Genomic DNA, 13,831 nt, shown 5'->3' with positions numbered 1-13,831 from the left:
CTCGTGCTTGGTACACCAAGATCGATAGTTATATCACCAATTTGGCCTTCACCATAGTTGAAAGATTCACTCCCTCCTTCATACACCTAGAACTCAATGACACTCCCTGTGACACACTCTTATTCATTCATTTCCATGCATTTTAAACTAGTTCTCCCTTGTGTTTCCATGGAACTCCCTAACAATCCCTAGCATACATTGGCACACCCTAGCACCTAGCACATCTTGGCATGTCTCCCTGGCCTTTAGCATGCCTTAGAACTACCTTGAATATATTGTCTCTCGCTCCTTAGCACACCTAGGACTCATTAACACTTTCTGTCACAAGATCTTATTCATTCATTTCCATACATTATGTTGATCTAGTGCTCCCTTGTGTTTCCCAGGCACTTTTTAACACTTCCAAGCACGCATTGGCACACCGTGGCACATCTTGGCTTCATGTTGCCTTGCCACACTAGCATGCATTAGCATTTCCTAACATACTTTGTCACTCCCTCCTTAACACACCTAGAACTCGCTCACACTCTCTATCACACACTCTTATTCATTCATTCCATGCATTTTGACCTAGTGCTCCTTTGTATTTCCCTAACACTCACTAACACTCCTTAGCATTCATTGGCACACTTTGGCACTTGGTACATCTTGGCATGATTCCCTAGCACTCAAGCATGCTTTAGCATTACCTAGCATACCTTATCACTCCCTCCTTACCACACTTGGAACTTGCTAACACTCCTTATCACACACTCTTATTCATTCATTTCCATGCAATTGAAACTAGTGCTCCCTTGTGTTTTCTACCATTCCCTAACACTCCCTATAGTGCATTGGCACCACACCCTAGCACCTGGAACAACATTCCATGCCTTAGCACTTGGCATGTCATGGAATGCCTAACATGCCTTGTGTCTGTCTATCATGTGTGCGCACTTCTTTGCATTCCCTATCACACGTTTGCACTCCCTAGTTGCTATGCCCTTATAGATAGACTTACATTTTTTGTGACTTGGTAAACCAACGAAGTCATTGAAAAATAATGTTGTGCCTAGCGCAAGGATTATGTGAAAACAATTCTATATCCATCAAATTAAATTACCTTGTTTTCAAAACATGATTTCCATAATTTTTTTGTACATATACTTCATCGATAACATTAAGATATTCATGTTAAGATAGAGTTAATTCTATAGTTCTGCACCATAAATTTTAAAACACTCGAGGATAAGAGAACTTGTTGTTTGCACGTTGTAACCAATATAAATGATATGTTGAACAAACACTTGATCATTGTGGCAATGGTTGAGCCTAGTCAAAAGTAATATTTACCAAGAGGAGAAGTTATAGGGTAATTTCCCATAGTGTTTGGTGTTCAACAACTACAAAAGGATAGATCAATTGATGAATATGAAATGCTGGAGTCTTGGAACATTCGAGAGGAATCCTTTCTAGGAGTATTAAATGTGATTCAATGTTGATGGTAATTCAGCTGCAGAGACTATGAAAGATCAGATGTGTCATGGAAATTATTGGTGATCCCATTATTGAGTTAGAGCTATCTCATTGAGTCTTGGTACATTTGAAAGGAATCCTTTCTAAGAGTATTAAATGTGATTTAGTTTTTCTGGTAATTCAAATGCATAAACTGTGAAAGATGAGGCATGTCATGGAAATGGATGGTGATCCCATTATTGAGTGAGATCTCTCTCATGGAAGATCATAGATTTAAATAAAGTTAAAAATATGGCTTTGATGAATTAAAGACAATTTTGTAGCTAATTGCAGTCATTAAAATATACTTCTCGGGCTATGTGACAATTAATGAGGATCCTCCCAAGTTGTGTAGGTGGTAAATGAAGCCTATTTTTTAGCAAGGTAAGTGATACTGAAGTGCACACTCATGCACCACAAAAGTAAAATAAACCAACCTATAATCCTTATTCATTATACTAAAGACTCTGAATAGAGCCAATGTAGTTGGAATATGAGGTACAGTTTGAGCAATGTTGTTGTATGTGTTTTAAGAGAAAAGAAAGAAAAAGGCTACTAAGGAGATCATAACGTTAAGAGCTGATTGAGGCGATGTATCAGAATGAGTAAGATCTATAGCTGATAGAAATGCATATAAATACGACACCTATAAATATAGTATCAAAGTCATATGAAATATTTAGTTTGGGGCCTACACATCGGAATGTCGAAGATTCCATCTATGTTGGTTTATAAAGAATAGCTTGTGGGTTGTTTCCTCTAGCAAGTGGGTGCTTGCAAAATCATGTGGTTGGTACTCATTGTAAGCTAACCAGATATCCATCAAAGAGGAATTTGTCACTTCTTTCTCATTGGTGGAAGTAAAAATAATATGGATTTGATGCTTCCTACCAGTTGGGGCTAACAAAGCACATTATGGAGATCACACTTCCTAGAGTGCTTACTAAAAACTTGATGCAATCCAAGTGGTGACATTTGATCTACATACTAACAAATGTGATTTATTCCATTTATGGGTTTCTGCGTAAAAATATGTGTATGCTACTTGTAACACCCCTCGCTTGTGTACTAAATTATTGTAAACCTAAGCTAAGTTAAATCTACATGTGATATCCTCCCTTGTGTTTTAAATCTTGTAAACCTAAGCTAAGGAAATCTAGGTGATATGTAATATGAAAAGAAAATGTGTTATTAAATAAAATAATAAAATAAATCACTTAGAGGGTGGAGCACCAAGTGAGAGGAGATGCTTCCTAAATCCCATGAGGAATGGGATAGGGATGAATCTTTCAAGATAATATTCTAGATGTGATTCTATATAAGATTGGATGGACTGGATATCCATTGGATGGATGGGAGATAAAGATCCATCGGACATAAAATATTTGCGAGAAAGAAAGGCAAGATTTTAGGTGGAAAAGAGTGGTGTGAAATAAAGACGAGACTTGTCAGAAAATACCTAGGAAAATGGAAAAATCCATAAAGCGGGATGCCGCTAATGGTAACTAAATCATGAAAGAGGGTATTAAATACCCAGTGCATTGATCAATTGAGGACAATTGATCCTTGGCAAGATCTTCGGCAGGGGGGGGAATAAGATGTGATTCATGACTGGATAGTTGGTGTCAAATGCGTGGAATGTTAGTATGGTGACTCTTACTCTCTCTCTCTCTCTATTATTGTTCCAATTTTTCTATGAGATTCACTTGCATGGTATGGTATCTATATAAATCCTCATTTGTTATGAAGTTAAATTATTTAGCTCTCATATGGTAATGGTTGATTTCTTATCTCTATATTTACTTCCTACTGTTGAAATGGTTAAACTATATAGCTCAGTTGTATAGATGAGGAGTTATCTGTATGGAAATGATTGGTGTCTTACATATGAGACCTTTAAGTTATATGAGAAATGGGGAATTAGGGTAATTAGATTTTGATACTGGTGTCACATTGTTAGATTTCTCATGATCGACTTGCATGTGGCTTTCTAGTGTGAAGTTATCTGTAGAAGTACATCAAATGGATTGACAGTTAAATACCCATGCAGAGTAGGACATTCCACATAATTAGATTACATGTGCTATTATGAAAGTGATGGAAGTATTATACATATGACCTTCGTTAAATCTAAGAATAGAGTTAGAAGTGGAAGCATGGCAGGAATTATATACATACTAACTGGTTTATGCTGAGATTATGTGAAATCACAATGGATTCCCTAATTTATCATATTACATTCACTATTGACATATGGTATGCTCATAATGCTCTAAAAGTGATATTTGTTTATGTGTACTCACCAATTGAGGAAATATTGTCTCCCATTTGATGACTAGTGTATTAAGTATCTGTGTTGCATGTGTAACTAGTATGTGTGGGAATGAAAGGATGCTTACTGCAAAGATCATGAAATTAGTGTCCACTAGTGTTGGTAGAGATTTACCCATATATTTTTATAGGGTGCCTATCATCACACATGTTAATTAATCTAAGGTTCCATATAAGAGAACCAATAAAACAATTAAATTTGTACTATGGCCAAGTAGTAATATGGCTTAAGTAATTTTTTTAAGAAAAGATATGCAAGGAGGGGTAACACTCTAACTATGAATGAACCAAAAATTTTAAATTTATAGGTCCTAGAGGTTAAATTCCTAGGTGGGATCAAGAGGTTCATTACAAATGGTATAGGAGCATAGGTTCAAACACTTAGGCCTATGAAGCAATCCACCTCTACAAAAATTTTGTTGATTGTTTTTAATAACATAAATAACCCAAAAAGTTTATAAAGGGAAATTAGTGTTCTTTGTGAATAAATATTGATTCTTAGTGAATAAATTCAAATCCTAACCTGGTTACTGAGGGGCCGATAAAATATATAATTCACTATGTATATAACATATTATTATATGGTCCTTATAAAATAAGGATCTCAAATTGATTAAATTATGGTATAACTGCGCATAGTGACTTATGCATGATGGGAGTGTAGAAGCATTGACATTAAAATCCACTCCATAAAAAATATCATGATGATATTAAATCTCATAAATACCGATGGGTTTTATGGATAATAGAAGAGCAGTCCTTATCCAATGAGGATTTAATGATTTTATCATTCTTTCATCATTTGAAGTGAAGAAATTGGTCTAATAAGGCTCCAATATTCATGTACTAAATCTAAAGTACGTTCTACCACAATTGGTCAATAATAAAAAGGATCGGCGGAACTAGTTTGTTGAATAAAGTTTCTCTTACATGTATAAAAATTGGTATGATTTTGATGGCGTATTTATCCCTCTAGCCCCCTTCCTCGTACTATGTTGTTGAAGAACTTAGGACTTTTGGTGTTTCGAACCCCAAATTATGACCTCCTGCAATAGTTTTTCATGTGCTAGTCTTAGAGCGCGAAGGTAAAAATTGCCATGATATTGGACTGGTTTGGTACTTAGCCCAAATATCAGGTGAAACAATTCCTCGTGCATGGATCGTCTTGACTTTTAATAAGTCGATAACGAGCCAGTTTTGTGTAATAAAAAAAAGAGTGTAAAAATATAATCCAAGTGCACATAAAATGTGTATTGGATATGGGGAGTCTCCATTAATGGAGAACCAGTTTTCTTTTGAAGCCAGATTACGACAAGCCTGCAGGCAGATCTAAGAGAGATGGACGACTTCGATATCAATCATAGTATAAGAGGGGTAGAGATGTAAATTGAGAAGGGGGTGAGGCACTCGAACTCTTAGTTTACAATCTGGCCTATTAAACTACTACAAGGAAAATCCACATGGTTCGTCATATCGAGCTCATCCCTTGTGACCTGCTTCCTGGGACGTTGATAATTGTCCCGAGTAGGCATGAGAAAAGTGGTGAAAGTCGAGAAAGCAGTGATTGTTTCAATTATAAGTTTTCAGAAATGGAATGATGGCCAACGGGTAAGGCAATAGCACCATCCAAATATTAGAAAGGAGAGAAATCCCAAATACACTGTTATAAAAAAAAAAAAGTTGCATGTATGTTTACGTTATTGAAGATATGAAGGCATGGGAAAGTTGTCATATATTTTTTCATAGAAAACCACGGTTGTAAGTTTAAGGAATGCATCCAAGCAATAGCACCGTTAAAAGTCAACTTTCTGGTTTACGGATCTAGAAATGTCATCTACGGACATGTTGATAAAAGCTATCACATAACATTGTGTTATTCTAATGTTATTCTAAATAAAGATATGGATATGATGAGGATCTAGATTAATGGAGTAAGACATGTCGATAATCCTTATAAAACCGCTATGACATATAAACCTTGCCAACATGGGCGGTGGCTTTTATTGTTATTTAAGGAGGAAAGAGTGGATAAGCTACAAGATTTCTAACTCATGCCAATAACCAAATTGAGAGAAAGGCTATTGTAAAAGAAACACCCTCTCTATAAAGATGATTCATTTCAAGCTCAATCATGCATCCTTCTCCTTTTTCCTTTGCGTGGTTCCTCCACTTCTTATAGCCAAATTCAAATTCATTAATAAAAAAAGAAGAGTATAGGGTTCAAGAGTAGCAGTGTTTTTAGTTATTATTGTTGCTTCCACCATCATGCATGTTCTTGGCAAGGGATACATTGGCTTCCACTGTCCTCCAAGTGGAGGGTTCATCATGTCTAGATGAGGAAATGAGGCCAGAGGGCAACGATGCGCTATTGAAGGAAGGGCGAAGGAAAGATCCATTTTTGGTTGGCTTACAATATTCGACAAGGAATGAATGTAAATATGGCATGAATATTTACTTCATTTAAACTTGAACCAATTGATTCCCTGGGTATTTGAAATTTCATGGATGTGAAATTCAAATTTTATGTGGTGAAAGTATTTCATTTCTATCATTTTATGTGATAGGTTTGTGTTTGTAGATTTATTTTTGGATGGAGGATATGTTATTGAATTTTCCATCCAATTATGTACACTTGGAATTTCATTTTATATATTATCATATATATATATATATATATATATATATATATATATATATATATATACTGAATCTTCATTCATTTGACAAGTGTTAAATTTGAATATATTGGTTTTTTTTTTGGTTTGAAACATGGAGACTTCATATATGCATGAGTATAAAAAAATTTGAGGAAAAAGATGAATAATACAAACTATATGTTGTTTTATTTTATTTTAAAATTGTATATTGAATTTTAAATTAGATATTGGAACAATATTATTTTGAATAAGTGTAATTAAAAATAGCACAGTTTCTTATAAATTATTTATTACTATAAATTAATATTTACAAGTTAAATATAGGTTTCACTTGAAAATTAAAAAAAATGAATCTTTTAATATAGTTAATGAAAAATATTTTTAACACATCATATAATCTTAACTATAATAGCTTATGACAATTTCTTATATTTAAGAGTAAATGAATTAATGAATCAATTTTATTAAAAACAACATTTTTTTATTCTTAAAAATTTTGAGTTATTTTTGATATAGTAACTAAGAAAAAACAATAAACTCATAAAATTGCAATGTTTATCAACTATTCATATAATTAAATAGTTATACCAACTTCTTATTAATCATTAATATTTATTAATAAATATATATTCATTCTTAGGTTTTTTTTTTTTTAAATGTCTATAACATGCCATGGGAACATAATTTTTATAATTTATTTTAAATTGATTACAAATATAAAATATAAAATGTATCTATTAAATAAAAGTTAATACAAATTTAAAATATAACACATTATTTAAATACTTAAAACCACTTTTATAAACATAAAAGCAAATTTTATTACAAATTATATGCAAAACAATTCATATCCATTAATATAAATTACCTCAATTCCAAAACTTGAGTTCCATAATTCTTGTAACGTAACTCCTTAACTTCACATGTAAAAGCACGAAGTTAGAATTTTTTACACAAATTACCCACAAGTAATTATCCAAATCACAACTCCACATTCCTCATTAACCATTAGATATGATGTTCTTTGAACATAAAACAAATATCAATAGAGGAAAGTAAGTAGCATAAACCTTTCTGAGCCACAGTTTCCAACTCTAGAAAGGAAAGCATGGTGTCACACCTATTTTTACATATACATAATTTTTTTTTTAAATATATATATGTGCCAACCTTGTAACTTAATGCTCACTATGATGATCCGAACTTATGTGCGCACCTTACACTTTATAACTATAATTCACATGTTATACCTTACACATATGTATCATTGGCATACGTTAATTGGAATACATAAGACAATAAACATTTGGCATGCATTAATTAAAGTTATGTGAAACCATATCCATGTGTATCGTTGGCTTGAGTTCTATGCTATGGATCTCTGTTGTATTTACCACGCGGCATCAATCCAAACAACACTATGTTTAAATATATACACTGTTCATATTCAACACCTACCATAGATATTCCAACGGCACTGTATTAATGGGCGTGGGCTTTCATGGTCCCGCCGCAGTACTTATCCGGTGACAGGTCATACTTGCCTTTACGACGGTCTGTCCTTCCGGGGCAGGTGGCATGGCCTGGTTTCTCCAGCCATGTGACACCTTGGTAATGCCAATTTTGGTCTCACCGCCAGTGACTCCCGCCATACTTCAACGGCCCGGATCTCTTCCGGAGATCGGAGGGCTGGAGATCTTTCAAGGATTTTCGGTGATATTTAAGCGTCTCTTCACCGTGTTAAAGTTATTTGGTGTCTGCGGCCTTTGCGGACTGGTTCAATGTCCCTCCTCGAGCTCGACTCCATCAGACTCATTCCTTCAACCTGCAATGCTCCGGGGCTGCATTCCGCTCATAAACAATCCTCGCAGGTATTAACGATGTTTCTCTCAGTCTTGTATATGTTTTAACGGCTTAGTTATCACTGGATTATCACTTACAGTCTTTACATTTCCCTACCAAGTTTTGTGCAGCCGCTCTTGCTATGCTTCGGGCGAATCCCATGGTGACTTGCTCTGCAAACAATCCTCCAGCGACTCCAGGTATGATTCTCGGCATTCGAAGCCCTATTTACTTGGTATGGTTAATGGATACAGTTATGAATTACCCTGTATGGTCTGGTGCAGATCTCTATTTTCAATATGGTCTTCTCATTCCGCTACCAGGTATTCTCTGTGGAGAACCCTTACAGTCATCTCGTTGCATAGATAGGTTATGACTGTGCTGTCCGGTTAAATGTTATTGATTGCAGAGAGGTTCTGGGTTTGTTATACACGTCACGTTTTCTTTTCGTTTGGATTACAGAACTGCCTAGCGGCAAACTTGGTTTATTTGATGCGGTTGCATGGTTTCAGATCTGGCCTTCACGCGCAGATATAGTCATGAGTATATGGGGCTTGTTCCCTTATTCAAATGTATTGATATGTTTATGTTATTACTTCACCGTTCGGTGCAGTCATAAACTTTTCAGCCCTCAGGGCATTTTCGTTAATGAATTGATTTGTTTCAGTTTGGATGTCCAATACTCATGAACAGAGACTTAGGGTTTATATTTTGTACAGGTTTTATCTATTCTCAAATGGCATTCGCCTCGGCATTGTTAGGTTATAATGATAATCTTTGTTTATAATCTCTGTACTTCTAAATACTCTTGTTTCACCAGTCGATTTAATATAACTTCGGTGAATGGTTAGTTTGACGGATAGCCCCTTTTTTTCTGTGGAAAGGGTTTACCCTTCATGCACGGTTTCTGTTCTTTCGCACCGTTTCTCTGATTATTATGAGTATCTGTCGCTACAGTTGCATGCACAGGCCCTCTGCTCTAATAAGGTTATATTTCTTTTTTTTGCTCGCATGCACAGGTTCTCTGAATTAATAAGGTTATAATTCATTTCCAGTTACATGCTCCCGTCTCGGGTGTTATATAGATGTCTTCCATTTTGTTTGCATGCATTAAATCTGGACATGTATTTCCACAGTCATCATTTGTTGCTATAATACACAGAAAATTGGAATATATTCTTTCTGTATTCAGTTATAGTTCTATAACACAGATTTATTTTTTTTAGGTTTATATCGCAAGCACTGAGACTCGATAGCAACTCTTTAATGAAATCTATGGTTCTCTATTCCACCGTTTTCCAACGCTCTCTGTGCAGAGTCATTTGCTGGACAAACACGGTTATTTAATGACCTAAGTTATCTATTGGCTCATCAATTCTCCGTCGCGGGATTACTTCCGACTACAGTCGGTGTTTTCTTTTACAGCAGAGGTTTAAACCCTCATTCGAATGCCGTTCCACAGCATTCACCTCAGACCACAGGTTATAGAGTTTACTATTGTTTAATTGCTTCATTGTCTGTTAGTTTTGATTAATAACTCCTTGGCCAATAGGGTTAGGTCGAGACTGTTACCCAGTAACCAGTCCTTGGGTAAGACTTCTTTATACCCATATATAACCTTATTTCTATATTTCTGTACCGTTTATTCTATCTGGGTACTAACTCAGACTGGGTCCATTAACTGACAGTTTTCTTAAAGTTTTCCAGAATGCACATTATGCTATCCATCACAACAGTAATTAGGAAACAAACATTCTTTTCCTATTTAAATTACTGTAACTTCCATGCACATTACTTTTTCCTATCAGGGACTACCAGTTTGGAACCGTACCTGATTACCTCTGTCAGGAATGGTTTTGTTCAAACAAATAAGTCACCTGAGCTTTAATTCCGCTCTCCACCCAGCCATGAGATCCATCCCTCAGACGGAATTCTCCCCCCGAGCCATCCTGCAGGCCTCCAGCCCTCAACAGGATTTGTGCACTCTTTGTGCCAGGTTATCTGGTCCTAACCAGACTTAACCCTCTTTTCCCTTTTCTTTTCTTTTCCTCTTCTTGGAGAAAGATTAATTTTTCCTCTGTCTGTCCTTACAGCACAGAATTCCCTCAGTCAGGACTTTTCCTGTTTTGGAGGGTAGTTCCATCAGTTATCACAACTGATCATTTTCTTTAAGATTCACCTCTTAGAGGCTGCCAGCAATTCCAAAGAAAATATTTAAATTACTTAATCAAAATAGTTTGCCACAGTTTTGTTTAAAACATAACAACAACTGTATTAGTCTTTTACCACAGTAAACTTTCAAATTTACATAAATCTGGGGTCATTACATCTCCCCCTCCTGAGATTGGACATCGTCCCGATGTCTGTCCCCTTTAAACAAGTTTGGGTAAGCTTCTCTAAGGAGTTCGTCATCCTCCCAAGTGGCCTCCTCTGGTCCATAGTGCTGCCACTGTACTTTAGCTTGGGAAATAACCTGTTTTGCGCAGCTGCACTTCTATCCGGTCGAGAATGGTCAGTGGTTCGACCAGAACCTCGCCTTCCAGCTCAACCTGCAATCAGCAACAGATTTAATTACTTTTCAGTTTAGAAACAATGCTTATCTATAGTGACCAGATTACTTCTTACCCGAACATTCTGCCATTGAATCACATGTTTAGGATCGTAAACATATTGCTTTAATACGGATACGTGAAACACATTTTGAATCCTAATATGGCTTGGTAGGGCAAGTTGATAAGCTACCGGCCCCACTTTTGCCAAGATCTGGAAAGGTCCAAAGTAGCGAGGTGCTAGTTTGGCACATCCGCTCCACTGCAAGGTACTCCTTCTTGGTTGGATTCTTACAAATACATGATCCCCAATCTGGAATTCCTTAAATCTTCTCTTTCGATCAGCGAAACTTTTCTGTCTTTCCTGAGCAGCTTTTAAGTTGGCACGCACCCTTTTTACCGTATCCTCCATTTCCTGGAGCATATCAGGACCAATTCGCAACTTGTCCTCCGGTCCACCCCAGCTTGCGGGTGTGCGGCACTTCCGCCCATACATAACCTCGAAAGGACTCATCTGTGTTGAGGAATGATATCCATTGTTATATGCAAATTCGACCAGATGGAGATAATCTTCCCATTGGGTTGGCTTCATCATAATGCATGCTCTCAGCATGTCTTCCACAACCTGATTCACTCGTTCTGTTTGGCCATATGTTTGGGGATGATAAGCTGTGCTAAAGTTCAGCTGTGTTCCCAGTTCAGAAAACAATGTCCTCCAAAAGGTTGATGTAAACTTGACATCACGATCAGAGATAATCACCTTCGGAAGTCCATGCAATTTGAACACATTTTGCATGAAAATATGGGCAATTTGCATAGCCTTATATGTTGACTGCACAGGTATGAAGTGTGCTGCCTTACTCAGCTTATCCACTACCACCATAATGGAATCATTATTTTTCTTTGTTTTAGGCAATCCAGTTATAAAATCCATGGAGATAGTCTCCCATTTCCATTCCGGAATGGGTAAAGGTTGTAACAGCCCTGCTGGGTGCATGTGTTCCGCCTTAATCTGCTGACATTCTAGACATCGTGCTAGATACTCAGCTATCTCCTTTTTCATTTTTGGCCAGTAATATTCTTTTCGGAGAGCGGTAACCATTTTCTGGTAGCCCGGATGTCCAGTATAATGGCTGGTATGAAATTCATTCAGAATCAGCTTCTTAACACTGTCTTCATTGGGTACATACAGCTTTTTATTAAAGCACAACATTTCAGCATCATCTAGTTTATACCCTTGTTGTATTTCCTTACCAGATTGCTGCTGTATTTGCTGTTTAATGTGCTGATAAACAGCATCTTGTTCAGCTGCTATTTTTATCTTTTCCAATAGAGTACTTTGCCACTTACTGACCGAAATCTTGCACACGCACTGCACCTTTCGACTTAATGCATCCGCTACTTGGTTCTCCTTCCCCTTTAGATGCTTAATTTCAAAGTCGAACCCGCTTAAGAAGTCAGCCCAACGAGCTTGTCTCGTATTTAAGGTGGGTTGGCTGAAGTAGTTCGTTAAGCTGTGGTGGTCTGTTAATAACAGAAATTTTCTGCCCAAAAGGTAGTGTCGCCACATTTTCAGGGCATGAATGACAGCAGCCAGCTCCAAGTCGTAAGCAGAGTATTTCTGCTCGTGCTCTTTCAGCTTCCTAGATTCATAAGCAATGACTCTTCCTTCTTGCATCAGCACCCCTCCCACACCTTCTTTACTTGCATCCGTGCAGACCACGTAATCCTTATTAGGATCAGCTATACTTAATATAGGTGCGGTAGTGAGTAAGTGCTTGAGCTGTTCAAAGCTCTTCTGGCATTCTGAGGTCCACTTAAATATTTTTCCTTTCTTTTGCAAAGAGGTGATAGGGTATGCTACCCTCGAAAAGCCTTCGACAAATCTTCTATAATAACCCGCTAACCCCATAAAGGACCTAATATCTGCCACGTCCTTTGGTATAGGCCACTCCATTATAGTTCTGATCTTCTCAGGGTCTACTGCGATTCCTTCCTTGGTGATTACATGGCCCAAATATTGTATCTCCTCCTTGTAGAAATCACATTTACTAAACTTTGCATATAATTGATGTTCCCGCAAAGTTTGCAACACCAACCTAAGGTGTTCCTCATGTTCCTTTCTTGATCTGCTGTAAATCAGAATGTCATCTATGAATATCAACACAAACTTGTATAAAAACCGATGAAACACACTGTTCATCAAACACATGAAGGTAGCAGGTGCATTGGTCAGCCCAAAAGGTAGCACCACGAATTCATAATGCCCATACCGCGTTCTGAAAGCGGTCTTAGCGATATCTTCCTCTTTTATTCTGATCTGATGGTAACCAGATCGCAGATCAATTTTAGAGAATACCGTTGCTCCCTTCACCTGATCAAAAAGCTCGTCGATCCTAGGCAAAGGATATTTGTTTTTGATTGTAAGCTTATTCAGCTGGCGATAATCAATGCACATCCGAAAGGTTCCATCTTTCTTTTTGACGAACAGCACTGGGGCTCCCCAGGGTGATACGCTGGGACGGATGTAATTTTTATCTAACAGCTCCTGCAGTTGCATTTTTAATTCTGTTAGTTCTGGTACACTCATACGGTAGGGTGCCCGTGATACAGGTGCTGCCCCTGGGATCAGCTCAATAGTGAAATCCACATCCCTTTTCGGTGGTAATCCCGGCACTTCCTCGGGAAAAACATCTGCAAACTCCTGTACTATCGGAATGCTACCCAACATAGCAGTTTTGTCTTTTTGATTTGCGTATCCCACCTGAATAGCGTAGATTTGACATTTCTTCTTGATGCACTTAGCTAGCTGAGTTGCTGTAATGGGTCGGATCTGCACAGGGTGTCTGATTCCTTGCAACTCCCGCTGCTCTCCCAGGTCATCCTTGTAATAGATGGTCTTGGTCTTGCAGTTCACTAAGGACCAGTGCTTCTCCAGCCAGTCCATCCCAATCAAGA

General features: G+C 37.2%; 1 protein-coding gene across 3 annotated transcripts; it reads left to right on the top strand.

The window, feature by feature from the left end:
• Positions 1 to 8,179: 8,179 nt before the first annotated feature.
• LOC149259061 (uncharacterized) lies at positions 8,180 to 9,067 on the top strand. 3 transcript variants are annotated; one of them, XM_089374696.1, is made up of 3 exons: positions 8,180 to 8,353; positions 8,446 to 8,524; positions 8,787 to 9,067. In XM_089374696.1, exons 1-3 carry the CDS (start codon positions 8,264 to 8,266, stop codon positions 9,011 to 9,013), a joined length of 396 nt encoding a protein of 131 aa, XP_089230822.1. In that variant the 5' UTR covers positions 8,180 to 8,263; the 3' UTR covers positions 9,014 to 9,067. The 3 variants fall into 3 exon arrangements, with proteins under 3 accessions (XP_089230822.1, XP_089230831.1, XP_089230841.1); XM_089374705.1 differs by having other exon boundaries at positions 8,734 to 9,067; XM_089374715.1 differs by having other exon boundaries at positions 8,609 to 9,067.
• The last annotated feature ends 4,764 nt before the right edge of the window (positions 9,068 to 13,831 follow it).

The sequence above is a fragment of the Pinus tabuliformis genome, chromosome 6 (genome assembly GCF_031772625.1).
Source record: "Pinus tabuliformis cultivar Carrire ecotype Pingquan chromosome 6, CPIR1, whole genome shotgun sequence".
Lineage (NCBI taxonomy): Eukaryota > Viridiplantae > Streptophyta > Pinopsida > Pinales > Pinaceae > Pinus > Pinus tabuliformis.
Note: the sequence above shows the minus strand (reverse complement) of the source record. Positions and strands in the feature narration are given on the sequence as shown.

Bases quoted from the DNA above. Each gene is read 5' to 3' on its own strand.
- LOC149259061 (XM_089374696.1), top strand. From the start codon at position 8,264: ATGTCCCTCCTCGAGCTCGACTCCATCAGACTCATTCCTTCAACCTGC. The intron at 8,354-8,445 runs GTATTAACGATG...TTCCCTACCAAG, and splicing joins CTCATAAACAATCCTCGCAG to TTTTGTGCAGCCGCTCTTGC. The intron at 8,525-8,786 runs GTATGATTCTCG...TTTGGATTACAG, and splicing joins CAATCCTCCAGCGACTCCAG to AACTGCCTAGCGGCAAACTT.